The sequence below is a fragment of the Acipenser ruthenus genome, chromosome 2 (genome assembly GCF_902713425.1).
Source record: "Acipenser ruthenus chromosome 2, fAciRut3.2 maternal haplotype, whole genome shotgun sequence".
Taxonomy (NCBI): domain Eukaryota; kingdom Metazoa; phylum Chordata; class Actinopteri; order Acipenseriformes; family Acipenseridae; genus Acipenser; species Acipenser ruthenus.
Genome location: NC_081190.1, coordinates 32,150,068 through 32,176,908, shown reverse-complemented (window position 1 = coordinate 32,176,908; position 26,841 = coordinate 32,150,068). Strand labels below are relative to the sequence as shown.

The following is a 26,841-nucleotide window of genomic DNA, read 5'->3' as shown; positions in this document are numbered from 1 at the left end:
GCCAGGCACATAAGTTCAGACGGAGACTTCCCAGGGTTCAGCAGCTTGGTGACATCCGTTGGTTAGGAAAAGGAAACCTAATGGAACACACATACTGAAACATGCTATTGTACAAATGCACCATTAGTACATCCTTTTAAACAACAGTAGACAACAGAGGCACGTCTCTGCATGTCAAGTGCACTGATCAAATTAGAAACTGTTATCTTCTGGCCTTCTCCAGGGCTGTCTGCACTGTTAATCAGAACAGTGTCTAGTTTAATGAGGTGTATCCTTTTCAGTGAATATTATACACTCTGCACAGCTGGAGGGGATCAAAACTAGAACGGCAGTTTAATAAGGCTGTGGTGGGGCTCCCGAGTGGTGCATCCGGTAAAGGCACAGAATGCGCCCTACAGCTTGGAGATCGCCAGTTCGAATCCAAGCTATGCCACTGCCGACCGTGGACGGGAGTTCCCAGGAGGCAGCGCACAATTGGCCATGCACTGCCCGGGCAGGGTAGGGGTTAGGTCAGCTGGGGAGTCCTTGGCTCATCGCATGCCAGTAATCCGTGGCTGGTCGGGCGCCTGCAGGCCAGCCTGTACGCAATTCAGAACTGTGTGGTCCTCCGATGCTGTAAGTTCCGGATATGGCTGCAAGGTGGGCTTGCAGAGCAAAAAATAAAGCCGACGGCTGATGGCACTCGTTTCAGAGGACGTGAGTGCTCGTCTTCGTCTCTCCCGAGTTAGTTCGGGGGTTGCAGCGGTGATCCAGGTTGAATAAAAATTGGACATTCCACAAATTGGCAGAAAAATTGGAAAATGAATAAAAATAATTGTTCAAAAAATAAGGCTGTTGTGAGAAATCAGACTAATCTATTGAGAACTCAACATTAAATCACATCAGTTTACCGGTCAAAGGGGCTCCAGAGTGGCGCATCCAGTAAAAGCACTTGCGTAGAGTGCCGGATGCGCCCTATAGTCTGGAAGTCGCGAGTTTGAGTCCAGGCTATTCCTTTGCCGACCGAGGATGGGAGCTCCCAGGGGGCGGCGCTCAATTGGCCGAGCGTCGCCCGTGAGGAGGGAGGGTTATGTCGGCCAGGGGGTCCTTGGCTCACCGCACACCAGCGACCCCTGTAGTCTGGCCGGGCGCCTGCGGGCTTGCCTGTAAGCTGCCCGAGAGCTGCGTTGTCCTCTGACGCTGCAGCTCTTGGGTGGCTGCATGGTGAGTCCGCAGTGTGAAAAAAAGTCAGCTCAGGGGTGGTAGCGGTGAGCTGAGCATAATAAAATAATTGGCCATTCCAAATTGGGAGAAAATAATAATAAAAAATAAATAAATAAATAAATAAATAAATAAAGTAAGTTTACCGGTCAAAGAAAAAGGAAAACTTGGCTCATCTTTAGTGGAGCTACTCTGCCCGTTGGACTAGCTGTGTCAGGTCTTTCTGCTTTAAATGAACACAGCAAGGCAGCGATTGCCAGATAATACTGTACGTACTACTGCCTCTAGGACACATATTCAAGGTTATTGTTGGTTTTAGAACAAGTTGTATTTGCTGTAGCTGGTCTGTGAGAAGAATATATTATACTAGAGATAGAAAGCAAGTGTAAAGACATCTCTCACGCATTTTAGTGACTGTATGTATTATTATTATTATTATTTATTTCTTAGCAGAAGCCCTTATCCAGGGCGACTTACAATCGTAAGCAAATACATTTCAAGTGTTACAGTACAAGTAATAATACAATAAGAGCAAGATAAATACAATGACTTTTGTTCAAGCAAGTACAAGTGTGACAGTACAATTCAATAGTACAGCAGATAACAGTGATAGTTACATCAGGATATGATTAACTACAAAATACTACAGATTAAACACTTGTCAAATTACAGTACTCTGAAGTACAGGATTAAATGCAGTAAAATAGGGGGCAGATAAGAGCAAATAAAGCACATTTAAATGAAGGGTGATAGTGTCCCAGGATACAACAGAGGAGTTCTACAGGTGCTGTTTGAAGAGCCGAGTCTTAAGGAGGCGCCGGAATGTGGTCAGGGACTGGGCGGTCCTGACATCTGTAGGAAGGTCATTCCACCACTGCGGAGCAAGGATGGAGAAGGAGCGGGCTCGGGAGGCAGGGGAGCGTAGAGGAGGTAGAGCCAGTCTTCTAGTATAGGCGGAGCGGAGAGGTCGAGTGGCGGTGTAGGGAGAGATGAGGGTCTGGAGGTAGCTGGGTGCAGTATGGTCAAGGCATCTGTAGGCTAGTACAAGAGTCTTGAACTGGATGCGAGCGGTGATCGGGAGCCAGTGGAGTGAGCGGAGTAGTGGAGTTGCGTGGGAGAAGCGAGGCAGAGAGAACACCAGGCGGGGAATGGAGTTCTGAATGAGCTGGAGCGGACGGGTGGCGGATGCAGGGAGGCCAGCCAGGAGGGAGTTGCAGTAGTCTAGGCGGGAGAGTACCAAGGCCTGGACCAGGAGCTGGGTGGCGTAGTTGATGAGGAAGGGTCGGATTCTTCGGATATTGCTCAGAGTGCATGCCAGAGTGGAGATGTGCTGGGAATAAGAGAGGCAGGGGTCCAGGGTGACTCCGAGGTTCTTAGCAGAAGAAGAGGGAGAGAGTGTGGTAGATTCCAGAGGAACAGAGACAGAGAGGAGGGGGAGGAGGAGGGAAAGAAAAGGAGGTCAGATTTAGAGAGGTTGAGTTTGAGGTGATGCAAGTGCATCCAGGAGGAAATAGCAGACAGACAGGTAGAGATACGGGAGGAGATGGTGGAGTCAGAGGTGGGGAAGGAGAGGAAAATCTGAGCATCATCAGCATAGAAATGGTATGAGAAACCATAGGATGCGATGAGTGGGGCCAGGGAGCGGGTGTAGAGAGAGAACAGGAGAGGACCCAAGACTGACCCTTGGGGGACTCCAGTTAAGAGAGGGTGAGGTGTGGAGGTTGCTCCACGCCAGGTTACTTGGTAAGTGCGGTTGGAGTGGTAGGAGGAGAACCAGACCAGAGCAGTGCCAGAGATCCCCAGGTCAGCGAGAGATGATAGTAGAATAGAGTGATCAACAGTGTCAAAGGCAGCAGAGAGGTCGAGGAGAATTAGGACAGAGGAGAGAGAGGCAGCTCGGGCAGACTTAAGTGAGTTGGTGACAGACAGGAGGGCGGTTTCAGTGGAGTGAGCAGAGCGGAAGCCAGATTGGAGAGGGTCGAGCAGAGAGTGGTTGGACAGGAAAGCAGAGAGCTTGCGGTGTACAGTCCGCTCGAGGGTTTTGGAGAGGAAGGGTAGGAGGGAGACAGGACGGTAGCTCTGGAGGGAGGTGGGGTCGAGGGTAGGTTTTTTGAGGAGGGGAGTGATGGAGGCTTTTTTGAAGGCAGAGGGAAAGAGACCAGAAAGTATATTGTTTTTATGTTGTGTTGCAACTTGTTTTAATATTACATAAAAACTTAAACTGATATGTGATTTGATTTAATTATCCTGGTTTGTGGTAATGCCTTTCTTGGTTCCACCCCTCTATCAATAGGCTCCTCTGTAGCCGTTCACTTTGTCTAGACTATTTTTCGTTTCATTACATTTTGCCCTCAGACTCTTCCATTGTTTGTTCTTCCCCCTCCCCTTTCCCATTAGTTCCCGGGTTTCCAGGTGGTGGCAGCGGCACGTTACTGAAGTTAGTGGTACCCAGTGTGCTTCCCCTCCCCCAGTAGTCTGGAGGTAGGGTGCACCTCCTATCGTACATTTTACACTAGTCACGTTGGTAAAGTGGAGTGCTTTCACTTCAGTGAAAAATCACAGACACGTCAACAAAAATCACATATATTGCAAGCCATGGGCATTAAAAAACACACCCATGACAAAATCCCAGCCTTAATAATAATAATAATAATAATAATAATAATAATAATAATAATAATAATAATAAATAAATCTGCTTATTGATAAAACCCATCTCTGCACTTCTAAAGTGTTACAGTATTGTGGTTATTATATTTTATATTTGTCTGTGTATAAATTCTAATTGTAATTATAATTATAATTGTGAGTATTACTGTAACTTATACTTTAAGTACAACTATGTTTACCATGAACATTTTCGCTGCAGGTGGTTCTTGAGATCCATCTTGGCAGCTGTCGATGTACAGCAGCCAGACTCTTTTCTCGTCCATCTAAGTTTAAGCGCCGCTTTGGCAATTAAAAAAATGACCGCTGCTTGTCTTTCATACAGTCATGGTAGTGGCATCCCACAACCACACAACTCCTTGTCATTTTGGGAAAATGACTTATACAGTGTATGGTAGTTCCAATTAGAAGCATGTCAATTACAAATGGAAATGCTGTCTGACAGCTGTTTGTTTTCAGTGGCTCCGAGGCTATGTGCATGTGCACCAACTTATCCAGATGTCCACGCAAACCTATTAGAAGATTAATAAAATGCCATCAAACAGACAGCAAAAAACACTGTCTTATTTCAAAGCCAAAGAAAGTTACACCAATATCTCTAAGCAGCAGCAATACAAACGAAGCGAATGAGTCAGAAATTACAGAAGAACACAGTTCAAATTTTAACCCCACAACTTTGGAGTTTTCATGCTCTGAACGTGTTCAACCAAAAGTTCACATGAGATTTCAGCCATCATGGTGCCAACAGTTCAAATTTCTGTTCACTATTACCTATTCTAAAGTTTGTTTTGGACTGCCTTTTTTAAAGAGAAGTTTTTTTTTTTTGTCTAAAATAAAAAGCTTACTTCGAGCACTGCATATAGCCAGTAGTAGATTCTGTGTGGTAGAACCAATAAACCAACAAAAACATTTCCACTTCCCTGCCGCTTATTCGAGCGCACGGTATAGGAGGCTGGAGAAATGAAATTACATCACAACATTTGTAGTTTAACTGTCCAAGTTTCCAGTATATTAGATTGCAAGATTCGATAAGAGTGAATCATTAGCCAGCAGTTAGCAAACAGATCTGTTTATTTTGGGTTAGAGCTAATGTTTTCCACCCATGGAATCCTGCTGTACGGTTAGTGATAAATTACAATTGGTGTCAAATGGCTAAGCCTGAGAATGCTGGAGAAACATGCAAGCGCCAGGCTCATGTTTTCATGTGCCATGTGGGAAAGCTCTGCAGTGGAATATGTTATTCTTGGGATGTTTATGCAATGAGAGTTCTACAGACACACAGTACACCGTGTATAGTACCCATGGCAATAAACTGACATTACAGTACACTGTTCTGACAAATAAAAACATTACATTATAAACACGTCTCAGAGCCAGGCTCAGACTAACCAAACTAGTTATACCTCATTACTGGCATAGAAGTTCAGACATACTTAAATGGAGTCCATCTGCTAAACCAGATTCCTTCCAGCCCCACTGTCTTTCTAACACTGCAACAAGCCTAATCAAGTATGTTAATGGCATGTTACTGTACATATCCTCCTCCATGGCTATGAATACCAAATTAGAGTTGCGAGTATCTTTTAATAAATAAATAAATAAATAAATAAATAAATAAATAAATAAATAGCTCACCACCTAAATCCAATGCATCAATATAATACATATCATAAGAAATGGGCATAAATATCGTCATGAAAACTTAGTACTTCAAGTCTTGGTAAGCAGCCATCTGTACTGTGATAAAGTCATTAACCTAATTTACAATATTTGACTTGGAGTTCGGGAGGGAGTGGGGGGAATAATCCTTGATCAAATTTTTTTTTTTTTTTTTTTTAAAAAGGGCATTTTGTCAACTAGGCAGGTGTGGGCCAAGGTAGCTGTGGGCCATTAAAATGATTTAATGACTCTCAACCTTTGTAAGAATTACTCTTCAATTCCACAAAGCTTACCTGTTTGTGGGGCTTGTGAAGGAAAATGAGATAAGCTGATTCCAGAAAGGGTCATTTTCTGATATTGACTCTGTGCCTATCAACTTCCTTAGGTTCTCGTTTTCTGACAGTTCGCTCACGTGGCTGGCCTTGGCTCCCATCTCCTAGTCACAATGGAGAAGTGCTTTTACACCTTCATTTCCAGAATGCAGGAGCTGCTGAGAAATCAAGGAAGGAAGAATGATTAACAGATGCAGTTTGTAACAGGTATAAGACACTAGAGCAACACAACATCCAGTTTCTGATCAATAGATTACTTCATCCTTTTGCAGGCAATCAGCAGGGATTACAGTATGTTAGGAAAGTAAAAAAAAAAAAAAAAGTCTGAATGCATCATAACAAAATCAGGTCCACAAAATCAATTTTTTTTTTTTTTTTTTACTGCCCTCTACTGTCAACTTCAGTCCCCCTTGGAGAAGTGCCTTTGTTGTCAACTTAGATACATCCATTTATTCCTGGTTGAAAACATGCACACAATACTATCTGCACTGTAACTCAATGAGAAATTTCAGAAGTATATATATATATATATATATATATATAGATATATATATATATATAGATAGATAGATAGATATATATATAGATAGATATATAGATATATAGATATATAGATAGATAGATAGATTATATATATATATATATATATATATATATATATATATATATATATATATATTTTTTTTTTTTTTTTTTTTTTCCTCAAAGCTTATTTTTAACACATCTCAGTTTTTAGAAAGATATTATAAATATGAGCTTTAAAGAGTAAGTAGTGGGGTTCTGCAAAATATTATGCTATATGTCCCCACGTGTTGCTATAACTGTTTCAATAATTTAAATGTATTTAAAAAAAAAAATTCTGACAACTTTTTACACATAACTTTAAAGTCTCTTTCAAAGCTCTTTTCAAAATGTGCACTAAGAGTAAAAAGTTTAACGAAAAGAAAAATTACAGGTATGTTATTTAAACAGTTGTAGCAACACATGGGGACGTGTAACGCTATATTTTCTCGAACCCCACTACTTACTCTTTAAGGCAGGGGTGTCCAAAGTTGGCCCTTCCACTCCTGGTCTTTGTTCCAAACCTGTTCTATAAAATTGTTTAATTCAGTGGTTTTCAACCCCGGTCCTCGGGGACCCCTGTGTCTTCTGGTTGTCATTCCAACTGAGCTCTCAATTACTTAACTAAGCCCTTAAATGAACTAATTAGCTTAATTAGACCTTTTTAATTGTTCTCCGCTCCTACAAAGTTGCAGATTAAGTTATTTATAACATTTTAGAGTTAAATTGAAATCTCCAATTGTTTAAGAGCTGAAAACAAGTATAAAAGGACTAAATAAGCTAACTATTAGTTTAATTAAGGGTTTAGTCAAGTAATTGAGAGCTCAGTTGGAATGAAAACCAGAAGACACAGGGGTCCCCGAGGACCGGAGTTGAAAACCACTGGTTTAACTGAACCGATTAAACCTCCATCCAGACCCTGAGGTAGGTCATTGCATCATTTTAGCTGTTAAACCTGGAGTGGAATGACCCTCCAGGACCGTGATTGGACACTCCTGCTTTAAGGTGCGTCATGTAGAAAACCATCAGTCTACTAAATTCGAATCTATCAACTTTCAGAAAAACATCACCCGCTGCACAGACTATAAATGAAGTGTCTGTATAAGAATAAACTACAAGGAATTTCAGTTCTCTTTCCTTGGCTTGCTAGCTGACCCCGCAAGACATGGGAGTGATCAAACAAAACTCAAATAACCTGTGAAAGCTGCAGTGAATACAACACAAGAAACACCAGACCAGTCTAAAATAGTAATGGAGATGACAATCTTGTAGATCAGCATTTTAGCATATTGTATTTCCCTCTACACATTCTCCTCATTAACAAGGACTAAACATTGCTCAGGTTATACTGGTGGGATTACTCCATCCTGAAGATGAGCTGACTGTTTCAGTCCCAGAAGTTTATTTCTATCCCTGTATTCATTTGACAATCCTGGTATAATACTCTTCATGACGGATGCATAATTAGGGTTCTTCATTTTCTGTTTTAAATTTTTTTTTTTTCTTCAGAATTCCCTGGGAATGTTTTGGTGCTTATTTTTAGCATTGAAAACCAGGAGAAAATTGATGGGGAAAAAAATCAAGTCAGTGATGTTGGGGAATATCTAATGGACTAACACAAAAAACACTGCTATCATGTAAGGATGTCAGTATACCGGTTTTGCGGTTTAGGTACATTATGGTATTGACACTGTTTCTGTTATTCTACACCGCAAATATCAGAATGACTATATACAACACCTATTCTACGTCCTGTACAAAACAAGTCTCAGTACTACTCAGCTTCCTAACCTAGCCTCACACTTGAGCATTCCATTAATTTCTACCTTCCTATAAATCACCGTCATTTTGCTTTTGCATTTTTCTACTGCAAACATGCTTCTAACCCAAATGATGAGACTTGTAGCCTTAGCAAAGTTTCTGTGGAATATCTTTTTGTGAATTGATATTGTATTTTGATCATGGTATTGAAGGAAACTGTCAATAACACAGAATACAAGTTTCAATGTCTCAAATAGCAGACAAGCTATTGCAGCAGGATAGCCTACTGTGGTAAGGATGGCTTGTGGGTGACATCAGACCAGGAAATGAATGGATCAACACAACAGGCGAGTACTGCGGAGTGAGAGGCAAATGCGCTTGTTTCTTTATTAAAATCAAAAGGTTGAAACAAACAAAACAGATACAAAAACAAAATGGCATGATGGTCAAAACATATTGACAAAACAAAACCGTGAACCAAAACAAACAAGTATCGTGCTGGTTTAAAATCCAGCACGGGTAGCAATTGTTTTCTCTTTTAGTTTCACTTTTACCCACGTACCACCTCTGAACACCCAATCTCAAGTGAGTGAAAGCTGCTTTTTTATATTGTGGCCGAGGGATTAAATGGCTATCAATTACCTAGTTTATCCCTTGACCACATTCGGCACAGTGTTTCTCATACGCGTGGTCAACAGCCAGTTTGTCAATAATCACTCGTTGTTGACCATGCGTTCTCACGATTTTATCTGGATGGGGCATTTTAACCCCATCCAGGCTGTACAGTAATAACAATAAAACACTGTTTAAAATAAATACAAAACAGTAGGGGTGCAACAATTAAATCGATACATCGATTATTAATCAACTGTCTTTAAATTTCCCGAGCTTTGATTACATATTGGTGAATCGATGCAACAAATTGGAACCCAGTTTGAAGTCTCCTGTTGCCGGTTTGCATTAAAACCTTGAGTGTGTGACAGTGCATTTCTTTTAGTGCTAGTACAGTACATTAGCAAGTTGTTAGAATACACACTTTAGGCATCTACATTTGCATTGGACAAGCCAAATCAGAAGTAGGCCTACTGTATTCACGTTTTCTTGATTAAAAAGGCAATCTTTTTTTGCTTGTTTTAAATCTATTAAATCCTCACCAACTATGCTACCTCCTCACCAACTATGCTACCCAGCTCCTGGTCCAGGCCCTAGTACTCTCCCGCCTAGACTACTGCAACTCCCTCCTGGCTGGCCTCCCTGCGTCCGCCACCCGTCCGCTCCAGCTCATCCAGAACTCTGCTGCCCGCCTGGTGTTCTCTCTGCCTCGCTTCGCCCACGCTACTCCACTACTCCACTCACTCCACTGGCTCCCGATCACCGCTCGTATCCAGTTCAAGACTCTTGTACTAGCCTACAGATGCCTTGACCAGACTGCACCCAGCTACCTCCAGACCCTCATCTCTCCCTACACCGCCACTCGACCTCTCCGCTCCGCCTGCACTAGAAGACTGGCTCTACCTCCGCTACGCTCCCCTGCCTCCCGAGCCCGCTCCTTCTCCACCCTTGCTCCGCAGTGGTGGAACGACCTTCCTACAGATGTCAGGACTGCCCAGTCCCTGACCACATTGCGGCGCCTCCTTAAGACTCACCTCTTCAAACAGCACCTGTAGAACTCCTCTGTTGTATCCTGGGACACTATCACCCTTCATTTAAATGTGCTTTATTTTGATCTTATCTGCCCCCTATTTTACTGCATTTAATCCTGTACTTCAGAATATTGTAATCTGCCAAGTGTTTAACCTGTAGTATTTTGTACTTAATCATATCCTGATGTAACTATCACTACTTAATCATATCCTGATGTAACTATCACTATTATCTGCTGTATTATTGAATTGTGGTTTGTCACACTTGAACAAAAATTATTGTATTTCTTGCTCTTATTGTATTACTTGTATTGTAACACTTGAATGTATTTGCTTGCGATTGTAAGTCACCCTGGATAAGGGTGTCTGCTAAGAAATAAATAATAATAATAATAATAATAATAATAATAATAATAATAATAATAATAATAATAATAAAATACCTTATTTTGTTTCAAAGCATGTTGTATTTGGATTACATGGCAATATTATATAAAAATAAGCTAAATTTAGTATGGTAGTTAAATTTGTCAGGATTTGTGAGATTAGTTCAAATGTTTTGCCTTGTTTTTGGACATAAAATGTTAACACTAATGAACAACCATAGTTCAGATAGAAATTACTTCTGTTAAAATATTGTATTTTTGATTAATATTACAATGTTAAAGGGACATCCAATGCGGAAACACATACATTCATTTCAGTTGTTAAAAAGTCCTTTTTGTTTTACTATTATATAACAAGCCGGAGCGCTGTTTGTTTTGTTTGTTTGTCTTGTGTTGCAGAGGGAGCCGACGCCACGGAGCCAGCACAAACCCCTGAGCACTACCCTCACTGCACAGCACAGACACGCACCACCATCCTCGAGTTGAAGAGCACAGAGCACTGTTATTGTAGGAGTGTATGTTTTCTGTTTGGGATTGAAACCCTCCATGTACCGTCCAATACCACCGCTGGTAAAGGGGCAGATTTATTATTTATTGTTTGTAAATAAACACGGAGGTTTTGATCACAGTACTGACTGGACATTGCATTAAATCACCCACACCACTTACAGCTTGTCACAGGCTGCCAGGAGAGCCTCTGGCAAGGCACAGACTAATCTTTTAAACTTAAGGTACAGTAATCTGTGCATATCCATCTGCGGTGGGACCAGAGTAAGGCTGTATATGTAAAAAAGGCGGATGAATAAATCCTGTTTTAAATTCTATTATAAACAGCTGTACAACAATTACTATAGTCACACAATTATTGTTTTGAGATTCAGCTTTTATTAAGGAGCACATCTAAATCCCTTGTTTAGAAAGATACCAGGTATTAATGCTTGTGACAGGGTAGCTGTCTATTGTGTGGATGCGTGCATTCGCTGCTGAGTGACAGGCAGGATGATCGAGACAGAGGTTGAAGTGAACAGGATTTATTTACACATCAACACATTGAACCGTTCACATGACACGACCAGCAAAGGCAGCACACGGATCACATACAAAAGCAGTGTACAAAAACTTTGGTAGGATCTACAATCTCTAAACTAATCTTCTCTGTTAAATAATAAACTAACGTTGCTGATGAGGTTGATCATGGCGGGTAAATGGCTAGGGCAGATATGTGACGGACGGAATACGTGGCGGATTACTGTATTATTTACGTATTTTGAAAATTAGCAAATAAGTGATACTGCTTTCTTACATAAACCTGGCATTTAAATGCAGCAATCTAGCAAAGTAAAAAAAAAAGACAACCACAGTTGCCAAGGTATTAGCAGATTAGAAAAAAATTGTGTTGCAACCACATGGCATAATTTGCAACTTTGGTATTTTTGTCCAAAAGAAAAGTCTGTGGTCATGTTGTTTTATGAGCGTAATACAAAACTAAAGTATTGGTGTTTGCATAGTTTTTTTGGGCCCACACTGGTAACCATTACAAGGGTTTTATTAACCAAGCATTCCCTGTGGCACATTGTAATGTGAATGTCGCTTGAACTCAATAGCATGAACGTAGCAGGAAAACTGTTAGAAGTTGGTCATCAGAGCACTAACCTGCAATGTAACCTTACAAATATGAAGACTATCAAAATGTCAGGCAAGAGATGGTGTGATAGTGGTCGAGACAGCGTTGTCAAATGATTTCTGTACAGCAAAACTGCCATTTTTTAGGATACCCAAAATCGAACTTAAAAAAGAGAATGCTACTGTATAATAGATGTGTAACTATTGTTCAGCATAGCAACACAGTTATATCTACTGTGGCCACTGTGTCATAATGTTGTTTTGACAAAGCATATTGCAGTTGTTATTCCTGTGAAACAAACAATCCCCACAAACTTCAAAGCTGATCATCAGCAAAGGTTAACATTAAATATTTTTTCCAAGCTGAATGCAGTGTAAATTTTTAACACAGTGTAAGATGCTACACGTTCCATTAGGGAAGAGGGGAAACAAATCTGCAGCATTCATTTTTTATCTCTCCACCAGAAAGTGATCATAAAAAATGCAATATCCTGTTACTGCATGTAACTTCTTGTAATAAATGTTTGAGGCGAGAAAGCCGAGTGCAGCAGAACACCGGTTGGGATAAGATAGCATCATGCCTGACAGGGATGTTAAACAGAGCACTGCCACTAACACATTAGTGTAGTCCCTAATGAGTTTGTAGAGTTCTTTGCAAAGGGGTCCTTCCAAGTGAAATCATCTACTTCATAATTTATGGAAAAACTGCACAAGGAACACTGCACACTGGAAGAAAGAAGTCTTAACCAATAATGGGAACAAAAACAATGCATGGGGAGTTGGGATTAATTGATTTTTCGATAGTACGATAATCGTGATTACAAATATTCATGACAAGGAACACTGCACACTGGAAGAAAGAAGTCTTAACCAATAATGGGAACAAAAACAATGCATGGGGAGTTGGGATTAATTGATTTTTCGATAGTACGATAATCGTGATTACGAATATTCATGATAATCATATTGTGAACATTTTTTAATTATTCGATAATCGTAGAAAACGATAGTCACATACTCACTCAACATGGCTGGAATCAGAACAGATGCTTTTCTCTCCAAATAAGGGTAAAATCATTGGTGTGTACTTTGCCTACAAAAAAATATATATAACGGGGAAATACCATAGGATGTACATCCAATCCGCAAAATGTGGCAAAAGCACAACAATGAAAGCAGGAACAACTTCAAAACGTGCCCTTACAATTGTCAATTTCACCAAGATTCTTTTTCTTCCACCTGTGTGATAGTAATTTCTTTTTTCATTCTTGCTAGAATCTTGCTCTTTTTTAAAGTCTGTAGCTTTCTTGTGTTGCAGACCATATCCCACAGAGAAAAAAAAAACATAACTTATTATTTTTTCTTCTTTTTATTCAGTAAAAAAAGTAATTGAAAAAGAACCGCTACTATTGTGAAAGAGTGGGCTCACAACTGTTCATATCTTGGAAATGTACAATCATTTCATCCCTAAAGGGGAGTGGCAAAGCATTAGGTCTTTACGATCTGTAAACCAATATGGCAGCCATCTTAGTACAACGTGAAGGGTACTGTTAGATTTTGCATAAAAAACACTGAAATTAGTCATAATCTGAAATGGTTTACGGAGGAGCAGCAGTGGGTTAACAAAAGCATAAGCTCTCCTCGCAAGGAGGCTGAAAAATCCCCCCAAAAATCTTGATATGTTAAATGTGGTAGCTACTACACTTTTTAATGAGGCACGTCACTACACTTGCTGTAAGAATACTGCTCATTAGAAGACCTTTACTTTAGGCCGTGCCTCCACGAGTTCTTTGGTAAGTGTTCTCTGGGTCAGCATCTATTTTGGAAAACCCTGAAAACGGGTCAACATAACAATAATTTTCAATATGATAAGAAAATTGACTTTCAACAGAGTTCTGAATAACTGACTATAAATAGGCTTTGTTATGATGATGCAAAAACCAAATGTCAGAATGTAGAGTAGCAGGTGTGTACTATCACCACAGTACACACGGCCACAGATTCCTGTCTTTTAAAGAATTACTGTAAGCTTGTGAATTTAGCTGACAGTGATTATTAGGTCAGGAAGGCAACATCAAGCTCTTGAATGTTCACATGGGTCTGCTTTCTACATACTGGCCCACTTCTTGCTATAATATTCGGGTTTGGTCCGGCATTCTCCAAGAGAAGGCAGGTAAGGTGTAATGAAACTGGAGGGATTTTCAGTGATGTCTTTACGAGCTTGTCGGGACGATAATGAGATGATTCAAATGTTGTTAAAGTTGGGGGCTGGAGATGTAGAGGTCAGAGACATGCAAACCAGACACTAGTCACACAAACACAGGCTCTGCATCTTGTGTGACAAGGGAAGGCTTGTGCTGAAATGCTACACTGAGCAAGGTGTATACCACAGTGCCAGGAGAAGATAATCAGCTTACTGCACATATAGTAGAATTGCAGTAGGGAAGGAACCTGAGCAACTTGAAACAGAACACATAGATTGATGAAATGTTTAAAGGGGGGATCATGTCATACTCAAATGAACTGTGTAAATGTTTGTGTGAACTGTATAACATCATGTGATTTTACTTGTGTGGACTGTATACAGTAACATCAGGCGATTTTGAAGTTACTTAACTATCACAAGCCTATATTAGTGAGCATGCATATAGATTGCTGTCACCTCTCTTAATTATATCTCCAGGTATACATTTTTGTAACCCAATGTAAACAACACTTCTTCCCCTCTTTCATTCTCATCCCTTTATTTTATAGAGCCGCACTGTAATCTCTTTCTTAAAAAAAAAAAAAGCTGTTTAAGTGCTTTTTCAAACAAAATAAAAAATAGTGTCCCACTCATACCACCAACACAGAGCTGCAGAATGTTCGCGCACAATTTCCCTGAATAGCAAAGCTTTTCCAACCATCGGGTAGGGCTTTTGTGGCAGTGTTTTAACTTTGACTATTTTTCGTGTTCTGAGCAAATATCTAAATGGCCAGGAAGGATGACAACAGTTGCAAAACCCCAATTCCGACAGTATGAGTATGGTTATGCAAATGAGGTGGGTACCTAATTAACATTCTTGTCGTCGTCCATCCATCAACAGTCCAAAGCACCTTTGACCATTGTTCCATAGTCCAAATTATTGTGCATATTTTAGTCTTGCTCCCCTTTCTTAACAGAGGTATTCTTACTGCAACACAACCTTTTAAGTCCTGATTTCAAGAGTGACCTTCGTACTGTTGATCTGATGGACAACGACACCTGTGCCTTCTGCCAGTTCTGTTGTCAATTCAACACTTGTCATCTTTCTATTCTTTAAGGATATTATCTTCAAGTATTGCTCATCCTTGTTAGACAGCTTTCTGGGTCTTCCAGTCCTGGGTTTGTCAATTACAGACGATGTTTCTCTGTACTGTACTGATTATGCTTCGGATATAACACCTTGAAAATCAAGTGATGAGAGTTATTTCACTCAATGTTTTTCCTTCGTAATACAAATTTTGAATTGATCACCCACTTCCTCATTCCAGTAATGATATCTCCATGGCTACAAGTAGCCCTTTAGTTTGACCCCTCGCTTCTCGAAAAAAAAAAATTAAAAATTGCTTTTGAATGCATTTAATATATTGCATTCTCTCATTTTCAAACACTTTTTTTGCCTATTACCAGGAATGATACCGAGCTTAAGGTGAAAAAATAGCCTGATAAACTGATAGGACGGGATGCAAGAGTTTAACAAAAGCAGCACACCAAAATAAGACGGTAAGGTTACAGTGTTGCAATATTTGCGCATAGATTTACAAACAGGATACCGCGGCTTCAACACTAAAACTAGACTATCCTGTTGGAATTTATTAGAATAACTTAATTTGTTTGTGTTTTCTCATTAATAAGATATCATGTGTTTTGTATTATGTTGCGATAGACTTTTTTTTCCATCCTACGTACAGTCAGATTTTTGGTTTAAAAATACATACAGTATCACTTTTCTGTTCACAGAAAGCCAGGTCCAATAGAAATAAACTAACATAAACAACAAGACTCTCTCAATGACTGTCATCTGCTTCATCTTTTTCCAATTGCTCACATTACAATATCTGTATCCTAGATCAGTTTAATGGATGTGTTTCCATGAAATGACTTTATTCAATATGGTTCACATGATACTTGAGTTAAACATTTATGATGAGAAGTGTTAACATTAAGGAATGGCACCAGCATGGTCAATAAACAGAAGGCTGTGAAACAATAAATCACTACCAATAGTTGCCTATAAAAGTTCTAGAATGTAGATGTTTAACCTGGTCAGCTATAAAACGAGGATGGGTCGGAAGCGCCATTCATTTATACCCGCCTATAAACATCAAAAGCAAAATCATGCTTATCTCCTATGGGCATCCACCTACCAAAGAAATGTGACATCTAAATACCCCTAGCCCTGTTTTCAAGTGTTAACAAATCATTTTGCTTTTATTCTGTTCAGTTAGCAAGCGGCTGTTGTGTAAATAAGGGTTATTTGATCAATTAAGTAGAGTAGCTTCAATTGTCATTGTATTTATTATGTTTATGGACATAACGACTACTTGTGTATACATGATAGTTTCTTAACATATCGTATCTTAACAGAGGTGTATATGGTTTGCACACTGATAAGACCAAAAGCACCTGCTGTAGTTCATTGCTGTTCACCAAATGGTTCCTGAATGAAGAATAAGTGTGTTTTATCGTTGGTATAAATACATAATTTCCCTCTCATTTAAATTTCAGCTTTAATAAAATAGTCCATCATTAAATGATCATTTGATCTTATTATGCATCATACAAGCAGCCATCTGGGCCATAACATGTATCGCAAGCAGCATGTCATGATCATATCATGAAATTACTGGTTCTGGGTTCTGTTAATCCAATATTCAGCTATTATCATTTGTCTCGTTGCTTGTCGGTGAACTTGTCATGGTTTCAATGGAATGATGACGTCTGATCAGTGCTAGGCAGTTTGAACTATCAAGACAAGCGCAAAGTAAGTTCAAAGCCATGAAAATTCAGACACAGAAAAAAAATCTATAGTTTTATTGGAACAGAATTCAGAACCACAATTGAAAACATCAAGCAAAGATATGGGGAAGATTACATTACATTAAATTAAAGCTACTTCCTCTTTAAACTTTTAACCCAGAAAATATATAATTTAGAGTCTGAAGATAGATAGATAGATTCCACAGGGTTAATTAATTCCTGCTTGTTACATTCCCCATTGACGATGTTTGTCAAATTATTTTACTCAGAAGTTTATTTTAGAGTACAGTAGGGCAGAATGTGAGATAAAGGCATGTATGCTCCTGTTTCTACATTGTATTACTGCAAGTTTACCATGTAAACTGAAGTTTTGTACATGGCTAAACAAATATATTGTTTCCTGACAATTGCTCATCTGACCAAATACTTTTTTGCCAACTGTTTCTTCTGGTTACTAGAACATCTAAAATGTGCTTCAAATCGAAGTGAACCAAAAGCAACAATAAATGTCACGATAAATCAACTAATGTATTAATGAAGCATTTTCTTCTCTCTCTCTCTCTCTCTCTCTCTCTCTCTCTCTCTCTCTCTCTCTCTCTCTCTCTACACACACATTACTTGCAAAACATCTTGTGATAATAACATAGCACTGCCCCAAGAACACTATCACATTTCAGGGGAAGAAAAGTCATCAAGATCATACTATTGGCAAAACCAAGAATTTATAATGATAAAATTTGTGTCTGTGTATTGTTCCTCACCCCCAAAAATCTTGGACTTGCCATTGGAAGTATTAGTCTGACATTGATGACTTATTAAATGGCCCACTTGTACTGTATTTTACAAGACTTTAGTACCCAACCTTCTCAAGGAATCTTTGCGTGTTTTACAAATCACCGACAGACGTTTTATTAGCCTTATTAGAAAACTAGCTCAAGTATAGAATTATCTGTATAATAATAATAATAATAATAATAATAATAATAATAATAATAATTATAATAATAATAATAATACGGCCACGCGTGACTATGTATTGCTTAGAAAAATACTTTTAAAATAATTTTAGGGTTTGTCCATCTGAATAACCAAACAGCAGTGAAGAACGATATGTTCTACATACAAGTTAATTTTGAACACAGTGGGTCAGGTCTTTTACTCCCCTGTCACTTTTATTAAGTTATGAATTAATGTATTTATATGTTCGCCATCTCTGGTGTAACTAACACCTGTAATAAAAATATTAAATAAATAAGCATCACTTGAGAACCACCTAGCTAAGCAGGGTATGAGTATGATAAAAGAAGAGATGTATTCTGTGTGATGTAGTCATGTACTGCCAAAAGCAATATCATTTTGATCCTTTAATTGCTCTGTGGGTATGAACGTGAATTACAAAATATATCCCTCGTAACAGCTACCTGTATATTTACACCACTCAAACTTACCTTTCGAAAGCGACTCTCCCTTCCTCCAAAAATTATTTCCTTAATTGATACGTGGGCTGTCAGTGTAAGAACTGTCACTTCTCCAGTATTTCTAATTTACTGATTATTGTTGTTATTATTTAAAGACTATGTTTTTGCGGTCTCTTATTTCTCTTTATGCCTCCATATTTCCACGTCGCCACAGATTCCTACGTCTGCAAGGGGTTATAGGGTCAACAGGATGCATCCCGGACAAGAAAACAGTGTTCTCTGGGATTTGTAGTTTTTTACGTCTATTTCCTGTGTATGACACGTTATCAAGCTGTGACGTCAGTGGTACGGTTGCACAATTGACAGATTTCAAGTGTTTCTTTGATGACTGATTTTTCAGGAATTGTGTACTTAACTAGGAATAAAAGTGTTGACACCAGTTTTTGGTCTTAACAAAAAGGAGGTCATTATGATACAAAAACTCAGAATACAGTTAGTGAGTAAGTACTGAGGGTGTGGTCATTTTATTAGAAACAAGCTGTCCATTTAAGCCTACATAAATGTAATGGTCAGCATTAGGGCTTGGAACACCATTGGTTGCTATACAGTTCCTAGTGGGTGAGCTCCATATAAAAGCTGATTGGTGGTTTTTCAGTTTACCAGCTTTTCCATGTTTATTTTTGTCACCCTTTCATTTGTGCCTTCTGCATTACACATTACCTGGCTTTCACTGTGCCTTATAACATGTTTTTAAACTCTTACCATCGTAACAAAAAACATAAGTAGAATTGTACTGTAAAGGGGATTTATAGGATTGGATAGATGAATAGTGGTTGAAAACAGGTTTCAGTACAACGGCAAGTAACCAGACTAATATGTGAAAGTAAGAAGATGATTTTGGAACGCGAGCAAGCGTCCTTGTTTAAATGGTAGATTTGCAGTTTTCGCATGCTTTTCCCATGTTTGTGCTATGCATTAATCATATGTTTACCATGTTTTGTTTTTTTTTAAATCTTTTTTAAGATTGTTTTTACCATACTTTCACTATGCTTTATTACACTTTGCTATTTGAAAGTAGATAAGCATGTTATGCACATTCTAAACACAAGGTACAGAGATTGTTGTATTAGTCTGACAGTAACAGACAGCTTATAAACAAACATTTTAACAGTTAAAGCAGTTTGATTTTTAATGCGTGAAGAAAAATTAGAATTAGTGAACACAAATCTACCAATCTGTTTTTTCAAAAGTAAAAAAAAAAATGCTGATTGGAATAAAAGTGGATTTATAACAGACTGTGAGTGACTAATTAGCAAAAGTTCATGACTGTTGAACCATATCTTGAGTGAAACATTTTTAGCATCAGATCATGCTTGTGCCTAAAACAGCTGAGAACAATCTGGTAGTAAAAATGTATGAAGTAATGAATATCATCCATCACAAACTCACTGAATAATCCCTTATTTATTCATTTCAATTTGTGGGGAATTTAGAACCAGACTACACCTTGTGTGGCTTTGACAATCACTAAACTTACTATGGAAGGGCTGACAAAGTGCCATCTGGATCTTTCAAATCATCAAACCTTTCTCAGTGTTACTGGAGCTTGTGACCGCGTATTCAAGGGGTACAAGTCACGGCAAAGACAAATACTCAGTTTTAGTGTTTCATGTACTTTTAAAAGGTAATTCACCCTCCATCAAAACTCAAAACCAGACAGAAATGAACCAATGGAACATTTTGAAGCTTAACCTGTTACAGATGTTGAAGTCTATTGAATTGATTTTAACAGTGGCCTATCTAAATAGTGTATGTAACAGTGCATGTGAGTCTGGGTAATGCATTTCTGTAAAAATACGTAAAATAGTGGCTTATTTATTGATTTAATGGGCCGTCAATTGAATTGACTTCTTTGTCCATATTGCAGGCTATATTTTGGATTATTTTGATTACTTTTATTCACCAATCGTGGGTCCATAAGCCATTTGGAAATACATTTCTCAACTTTTACAAGGGAGCTTCGCTTGGAAAAGAGTCTGACAAGCCTCACTCATGCACCTCCTGTTCCCACAATAAGCACTTATTTAAATCAGTGCATTAACATTAATCTGAAGGAGGGAGCATGATCTGGAAAAACTATGAGGCGTAAAAAAGAAATGATCTTTCTCCTTGCAAACATTCCTGAATATATGTTATTTTTCATCTGATTTGTGACCAATAATGAGTGAATAAAAATATAAAAATAATCAATAATATGGTGAAAAATATATTGCTGTAATACAGACAGCACAGGATACTGCAAAGGTAAATTAATGTTCTTTTGTAAACACTGCTGGGTGTAATGCCTAATATTTGGACATAATTGCATGCAAAATTCGTTACACCGAGCTTTTTATGTCATACTCATTTGGTCAATAGAAAGTAGTAAAAGAAAAGATGCAACAATTGTAATCATTTAAATAAATTGTATTATAAATGACAAAAAAAAACAGTAATGTAGATCAACAGAGTGTTCTTATTACAATGAATGTTTGTCTGAAAATGCATTCTTAGGTTAGTAATATCCCACTTTAGCTGCTCTGGAACCTCTCAAGGAAAATAAATATACAGTACACCTATTTATGAATGCCAGAATCGCCTACTTTCTTGGCCCCTTATAACCTACATAAATTGGACAGATAAGATTTTGCTGTAAAATGGTAACCAGTGTTATAAAACAATCACTTTTATAGAGGATTTACTGTTTTCAGTCAGTCCAAAAACATATTTTTCAATATTAAACACACACATTTAGAAACTGGTTTTGTTTCTGAGAGCCTTGGAAAGTTTCACAGACAACATTCTTCTTCAGGTGCATGTAAAGGTCAGCCCCTAGCAGACAGGCTCAAGGAGACTGTAGTATCAAAATAAATGCAGTGCTATGAAGTTACATAGCATCCAAATAGGGGTCACTAAGTTATTCCGAGTCCATTTGGAAAAATGTCAAGTTCTGCCACGTGTTGCCTTAACACTCAAGAGACCTACAAGAAGATTATATTTTCTTTGAGAATAATAATGCTTAATTAAAAGTAAAGGCAGGTGCAACTTGCAGATCTCAAAACAACCTGAATTCCTAGCTGGCGAAACAGTATGAAAGTGGAAAAAAAACATAAGATTCTTACTTTTTTTTTCTCCAGCTGAAAATGTGTTTGCTCAGAAGCAGAGTGCAGGAATGTATTGACAGTTCAGCAGGGGTTTTGTGTTAATATTTAGGCACACTAACACAGTATGATAACTGTGTACTGTGAAGTTAAGTGTCCCAAGGTAAAAGTTTTTCATGGGATTACTTAAAGGAACTTAACTGAGTTCACTGTTACCCTGAAAAAATAAACATTGAATGCAAAAGAAGCGTTGAGACAACAAAATCTGCCTGTTTCGCTGTGAAACCCCAAATATATTTTTATTGCAGGAACTCATCGATTCTTGTTATATTCTGACTGGGATATTTCAGTATGCATAGGGTGACATTACCAGGAGAGAATTAAGCATCCATCTATCCATCCATTATCAATAATTGCCTCATCCTATAGAGGGTCACGGTGAGCCGGAGCCTAACCCGGAAGACACAGGGCGCAAGGCAGGACTACACCCCAGACGGGACGCCAGTCCATCACAGGGCAGAGAATTAAGCAGGTATTAATAAATGTTCTATCTATATGAAGGAAGTAGAAAATAGTGTTTTGCAAGAGTTAGGAATTGCTGTCTGTTATTATGCAATTGAAACCTGTGCAGCTTTTATATATAAAAGCTGCATCTTTTGTATATCAGTTCTGTTGCGAAAGGTCAAACAGATCTGACTTTGATAGTGAGTTGAGAGTGGATTTCAGCTGGCAGTTGCCTACTGTTCAAGACTGTAGAAAAGACTAAAGTTTCACGAGGAACATGTTAACATGCATAATATAGCCCACTTAGATTCCATTCAATGATTCCCAGATTTCTAATGCTGTAAACACTTAGTAGGCATGTCATGTTGAATCTGTGCCATGCTGGCAGCACATGATGGGCCTGCAGCACGTATTGAAAGTGTTATGCCAGGTGTTTGTAATTATTTTTTTAATCTAAAAATCTAGATACTGCTTGTTATTCTCCTTTTATTTGTGAGCAGTCAGGTTACATAGTTGTTGGTCTTCAAGGGGAAAGGAAAACAGGATTATTTATGCCAAATCTCTGAACACTTAGTTCAGAGTGCAGTGGTTTCCCCCCACAAACAAGCCTGTTGTGACCACACTTAACCTCCACTGACTGTGAACTTCAAGGTTATGCACTATAGGTTCCTTTACAGCTTAGATGAGGTATTCCTTATCTTCATTTCCCAGGGTTTTAAATTGGTGGAAGGGGGTGATTTCTGTGTTATGCTGCTAAAAATAAAAAATAAATGTTCGTATGTATTCAGAATGCACAGCAAGCAGGAAACCCCTGTGAACAGTGTGCAGGCAGATTACAAGTTTGTGTTTCCATTGGCTGTATTTCATTCAGTTATATAAATATACATGATGTAAACACAATTCCAGCAGGCAGGAGCCAGCTCTTATCTTAGTTTTTTTAATTAACCCCTTGCTTGCCATCTTTAGGGAGACAACTGCAGTCCAGCTGTTTCAGAAGGGCATGAAAAAAAGTTAGAAAGACGTATCACTTATAGCAATGCCCTGTGACTCACACGAATATTTAGGATTCTATAAACTTCAAAAATGTTGCTCTAGATGTTAATTCCCCCCAGCGTTCAGTACTGAAACGCATACGTTTTGCATTATTTGATGTTTGCATATTTTTAAAAGCATGTTTAAAAGTTAACAGCGATCCAGAGTTTTACAAAAAGCTTATTGATGACTGTTGAGGTAATAATAATAATAATAATAATAATAATAATAATAATAATTGTGTAGACCAGGTTTGGTTAATGTCATATTGTGATGTACTTATTTTACAGATATAAGCATTGGCTATTGTAACTTTTATTACAACAAAACAACTGCCTGAATATTTTTGGTTCCACTGTATTTAAAGTGTCAGCTCACTAGTTGGCGCTGGCTCTTGCTTTCATAAAGACAGTTTGGCTGATCTAGCCTACATTACAAATGTCAATGGCAGGCAGCTAGAACTGCACAAAGCTGCTCCTGAACTCCTGTAAACTTCATAAAAAGGTAACAGTACAATAAAAAAAGCTGCTTACTTAGTATCACATTGAAATTACAATCAAAGTTATCCATTCAGTGAAGTTGATTTCTGCAACACCCTTAAACTAAAAAAAAAAAACACAGATAAGATTAGAGGAAAGTGTTTTATGCAACAGGCCACTATTTACTGGTTTTAATTTACCTTTTCGTGTTCTATTACTTGGTTATTTCTCTGTTCCTTTGTTATTTCTAATAGCCGTGAAAGTCCAAAAATACTCATGTTATCTTTTTACCTTTTCATCTTCCTTGGACATTAAGGCTGTACTGTGTTTCCTTTTGGTATTTTATAGAAAACACACGCAGGTATCAGTGAGCCAAAAAAACTTAAAAAAAGATTAATTTCACAGTTACACAAACAATCCATTAGTGAGTCATGTTCTGTGTGACTCAGACTTTAATAACTTGTCTGGATGTAACTGTGGTAAATAATTATTTCATGTATCAAACAATACAGCAACATTCAAGGAAATGATAGAACACCCACGGCAAGACAGGATAATATGATAATAGGTATTTTCTGTTGAATAGAATTTGAGGTACTTTTCAGCTTGTTACTCACCTGGTTTCACATGACTGATAGTAACAAAGGCACCAAAGCAGAGCTCATCCTTATTTGGCAGAACAAAATCCTTAAATTATACATCATGGCTCAGAAGCTGGTACCGCAGAGGTTCAGTTTTGCAACAAACAATAATAATTTACTGAGATGAAATATTTCATTTGAGGCGTCCTACCACCTGTAGTAGCACATATCTATTTAATATATGTATGTATTTTTTATTTACTTAAATATGACAGATATTTGCAATATACACTACCCTAACAACATGTGTTACTGTCCCATTGCAGAAAAACATGTTTTTTTAGGTAAAATGAAGAACGTCCCACCCAGTCATTCTGCATTAGTTGTACAGCACCATCATATTCCAGATACAATGGCTGCCCATATTCCCCAAAAATCAAATTCTCTCTAAATACCTTGGTATTCCTGAAACGATCATTTTCTTTTAATTATTTTATAAAAAGGCCCAAATAGTCCAGTGGTATTCCAAATGGGATCCATTTTCTACATAGCACCCTATAAGAATGCAGTGTGGTTTGCCATGAATTCACTTTCTTGTCACTATTTCCTCAAGTTGGGTATAGTTCAGTATTCAGTTGTATACAAGTGTGGGGGACTTGTCTACAAAACCATTTTTCAGGTCTTTGCTTTTTTGATTTAAAAAAAAAAAAAAAAAGCCTGATATATTAATCTGAATCTAAGATCATTAGAATCTGTCATTCAGCAAGCAGCTGTGCTGTGAATGGGTCTTGTGATGTTTGCATTTTGAAACTGTGCCATGGCCTGTCATCCAGCAATAATTTAGATTACCAATGAAAGTGAATGGGTGATATTCCACCTGTCATATCATTTGTAGGAATTAGTATTGTGACATCATGCAATACCCACCATTTCATTAACACCATGTATTTCAAGCCCTTTGGGGAAAAAAAGAGATTTCTGATTGTTATGTCATATGGATTTCAGACAACAATCTTGGACCAAGCAGAAATACCAAGTACTGATCAAACTGCATTCGGTTGACAGCTGAAGAGTGTTGCGGCATTTGAAAGTTATCAATTAATATACCAAAATGAGTTAGGCAATTGACTGGAACAGAGTGTATAGCAATATGATTTCATTTTAAAAGGTTACATTTTGTTGGCCTTTTTTCATAAGATTTACATTTGTGCTTTATATAATCTGCTTTACACATATCCAGCCCCAATAGTTATTCTATTGTAATCAGCAATGATACAGCATATAAATAGGCTGACCCCTTTCTGTTAAGATAGGAGACTTCATTGAGTTATCCTAATTATTTCAATTGCACTCTTTAAAGTAATTGAGCCTGACAAGGTTTACAGTTAACTTAGTTTGTAATGCCACACTGCTCTCTACTGGATATTAGTAAGATAACATACTAGTGCAGTATAACTATTAGGCTTTTCTTCTGAAAAGAAACAATAATAAAGCATCCAAAAACACAGTGACTACAATGTGTTTGTCTAAATGTAAACTATAATTTTCTAAGTTTTATTTATCAATAACATCAGGTGTTAAAAAGCAGGCTGTATTTTTTTTAATCTAATTTGTTACTCTATGTTTTTTTTTTTTCTCTTCAGTAGCATTGTGGTCTGTTCTTGACTAGGATCCCGGCAAAGAGGGAACACTGAACTCACTGGCTGCTGTGTGACCGACTACTATGTGCAGCAATGTGTAGCCTTGGGAGGGAATTGGGAACCAGCTTACCCATCAAGCTACATCACAGTTAACAGCCTTGAGGCTACTTCACACTTGGCAGAAATACAACTTGTCCAGGTTTTATCAGTATAAAAAGACACAAAGACAAAATAAATAAGTTTCGAAATTATATTAAATTCACACAGAAATATGGAAATTAGCTAAATTATATAATTATATATATATATATATATATATATATATATATATATATATTGCGACTTAATAAAGATTTGGCCTCACATCCTCTCTCCTTGATAGGGCTAGAACGGGTCTGTCCCTTCCAAAGTGCTGACAAGATCTGGAATCATTTGACTGGGAATCTGGTGGTAGATGCTGGAGAGTCTGAAGAGTCTGACAGTGCAGATACTGGTGTAGACATACAGGTTCAAATCAGGTGCAGAAGAAACTGTCTTAAATTAGGAAAACCAATACAATACACTGCAATAAATAAATAAATAAATACATACATACATACATACTGGACCACCATGATATAGTTAGCTATACATCAGCTAAAATATGTTTTATTTATAACTCAATTATTTAATTAAAAAACTTAAAACATACAAGAAACTGCATATATGGAATGATAAAATTGACTGAAACTAGAGACCCTGTTCTATTATGCTGGGTATCTGAACGTGATGTGTCTAACTAGTGGATTATGCAGGTTTAGTTCACTTGATTGGACTGCATTTGGTACACCTGCTAATCCCGATTTCATCATACCATAAATTAATCATCACAGGTGGATCATCTGCTAAATCAGACTAAACAAGATCCTGATTTCAGCATACCAAATCAGATTCCTGATGATTCTGTTCAAGTGGAATATTTTAGTACTTTGAAGGATAAGACTAACTTAGTAAGCTTGCTTGTCCAACGCATTTACTGCTGAAAATGTATTTAAAATAAACTTTTTATGCATGTACCTTTGATGCCATTTTCCGTTTAACACATTATAATTTCAGTTAATATGCTTTAACTATAAACAACTAAATTATCACGCAGCAAAATTAAAAAGCAATGCTACTTCACAGAAAGCAATGGTTTATAAAATCACAATATAGACACAGCTTGTGGAGTTAT

The 26,841-nt window shown here is 37.9% G+C and overlaps 1 protein-coding gene across 4 annotated transcripts in view; it reads right to left on the bottom strand.

Annotated features, from left to right (window-relative positions):
• The window catches only part of LOC117421324 (dymeclin-like), a 176,248-nt gene extending 157,726 nt beyond the window's left edge, over positions 1-18,522 (bottom strand). For 2 of the 4 annotated variants that reach the window (XM_058994156.1, XM_058994176.1), the window contains exons 1-2: positions 18,283-18,522; positions 5,820-6,016 (exon numbers count right to left, since the gene is read on the bottom strand). In XM_058994156.1, the coding sequence (XP_058850139.1) occupies positions 5,820-5,959 (140 nt within the window). In that variant the 5' untranslated portion in view covers positions 5,960-6,016; positions 18,283-18,522. The remainder of the gene's footprint in view (positions 1-5,819; positions 6,017-18,282) is intronic. The other 2 variants (XM_058994166.1, XM_058994170.1) reach the window with 2 other exon arrangements.
• Positions 18,523-26,841: the final 8,319 nt, after the last annotated feature.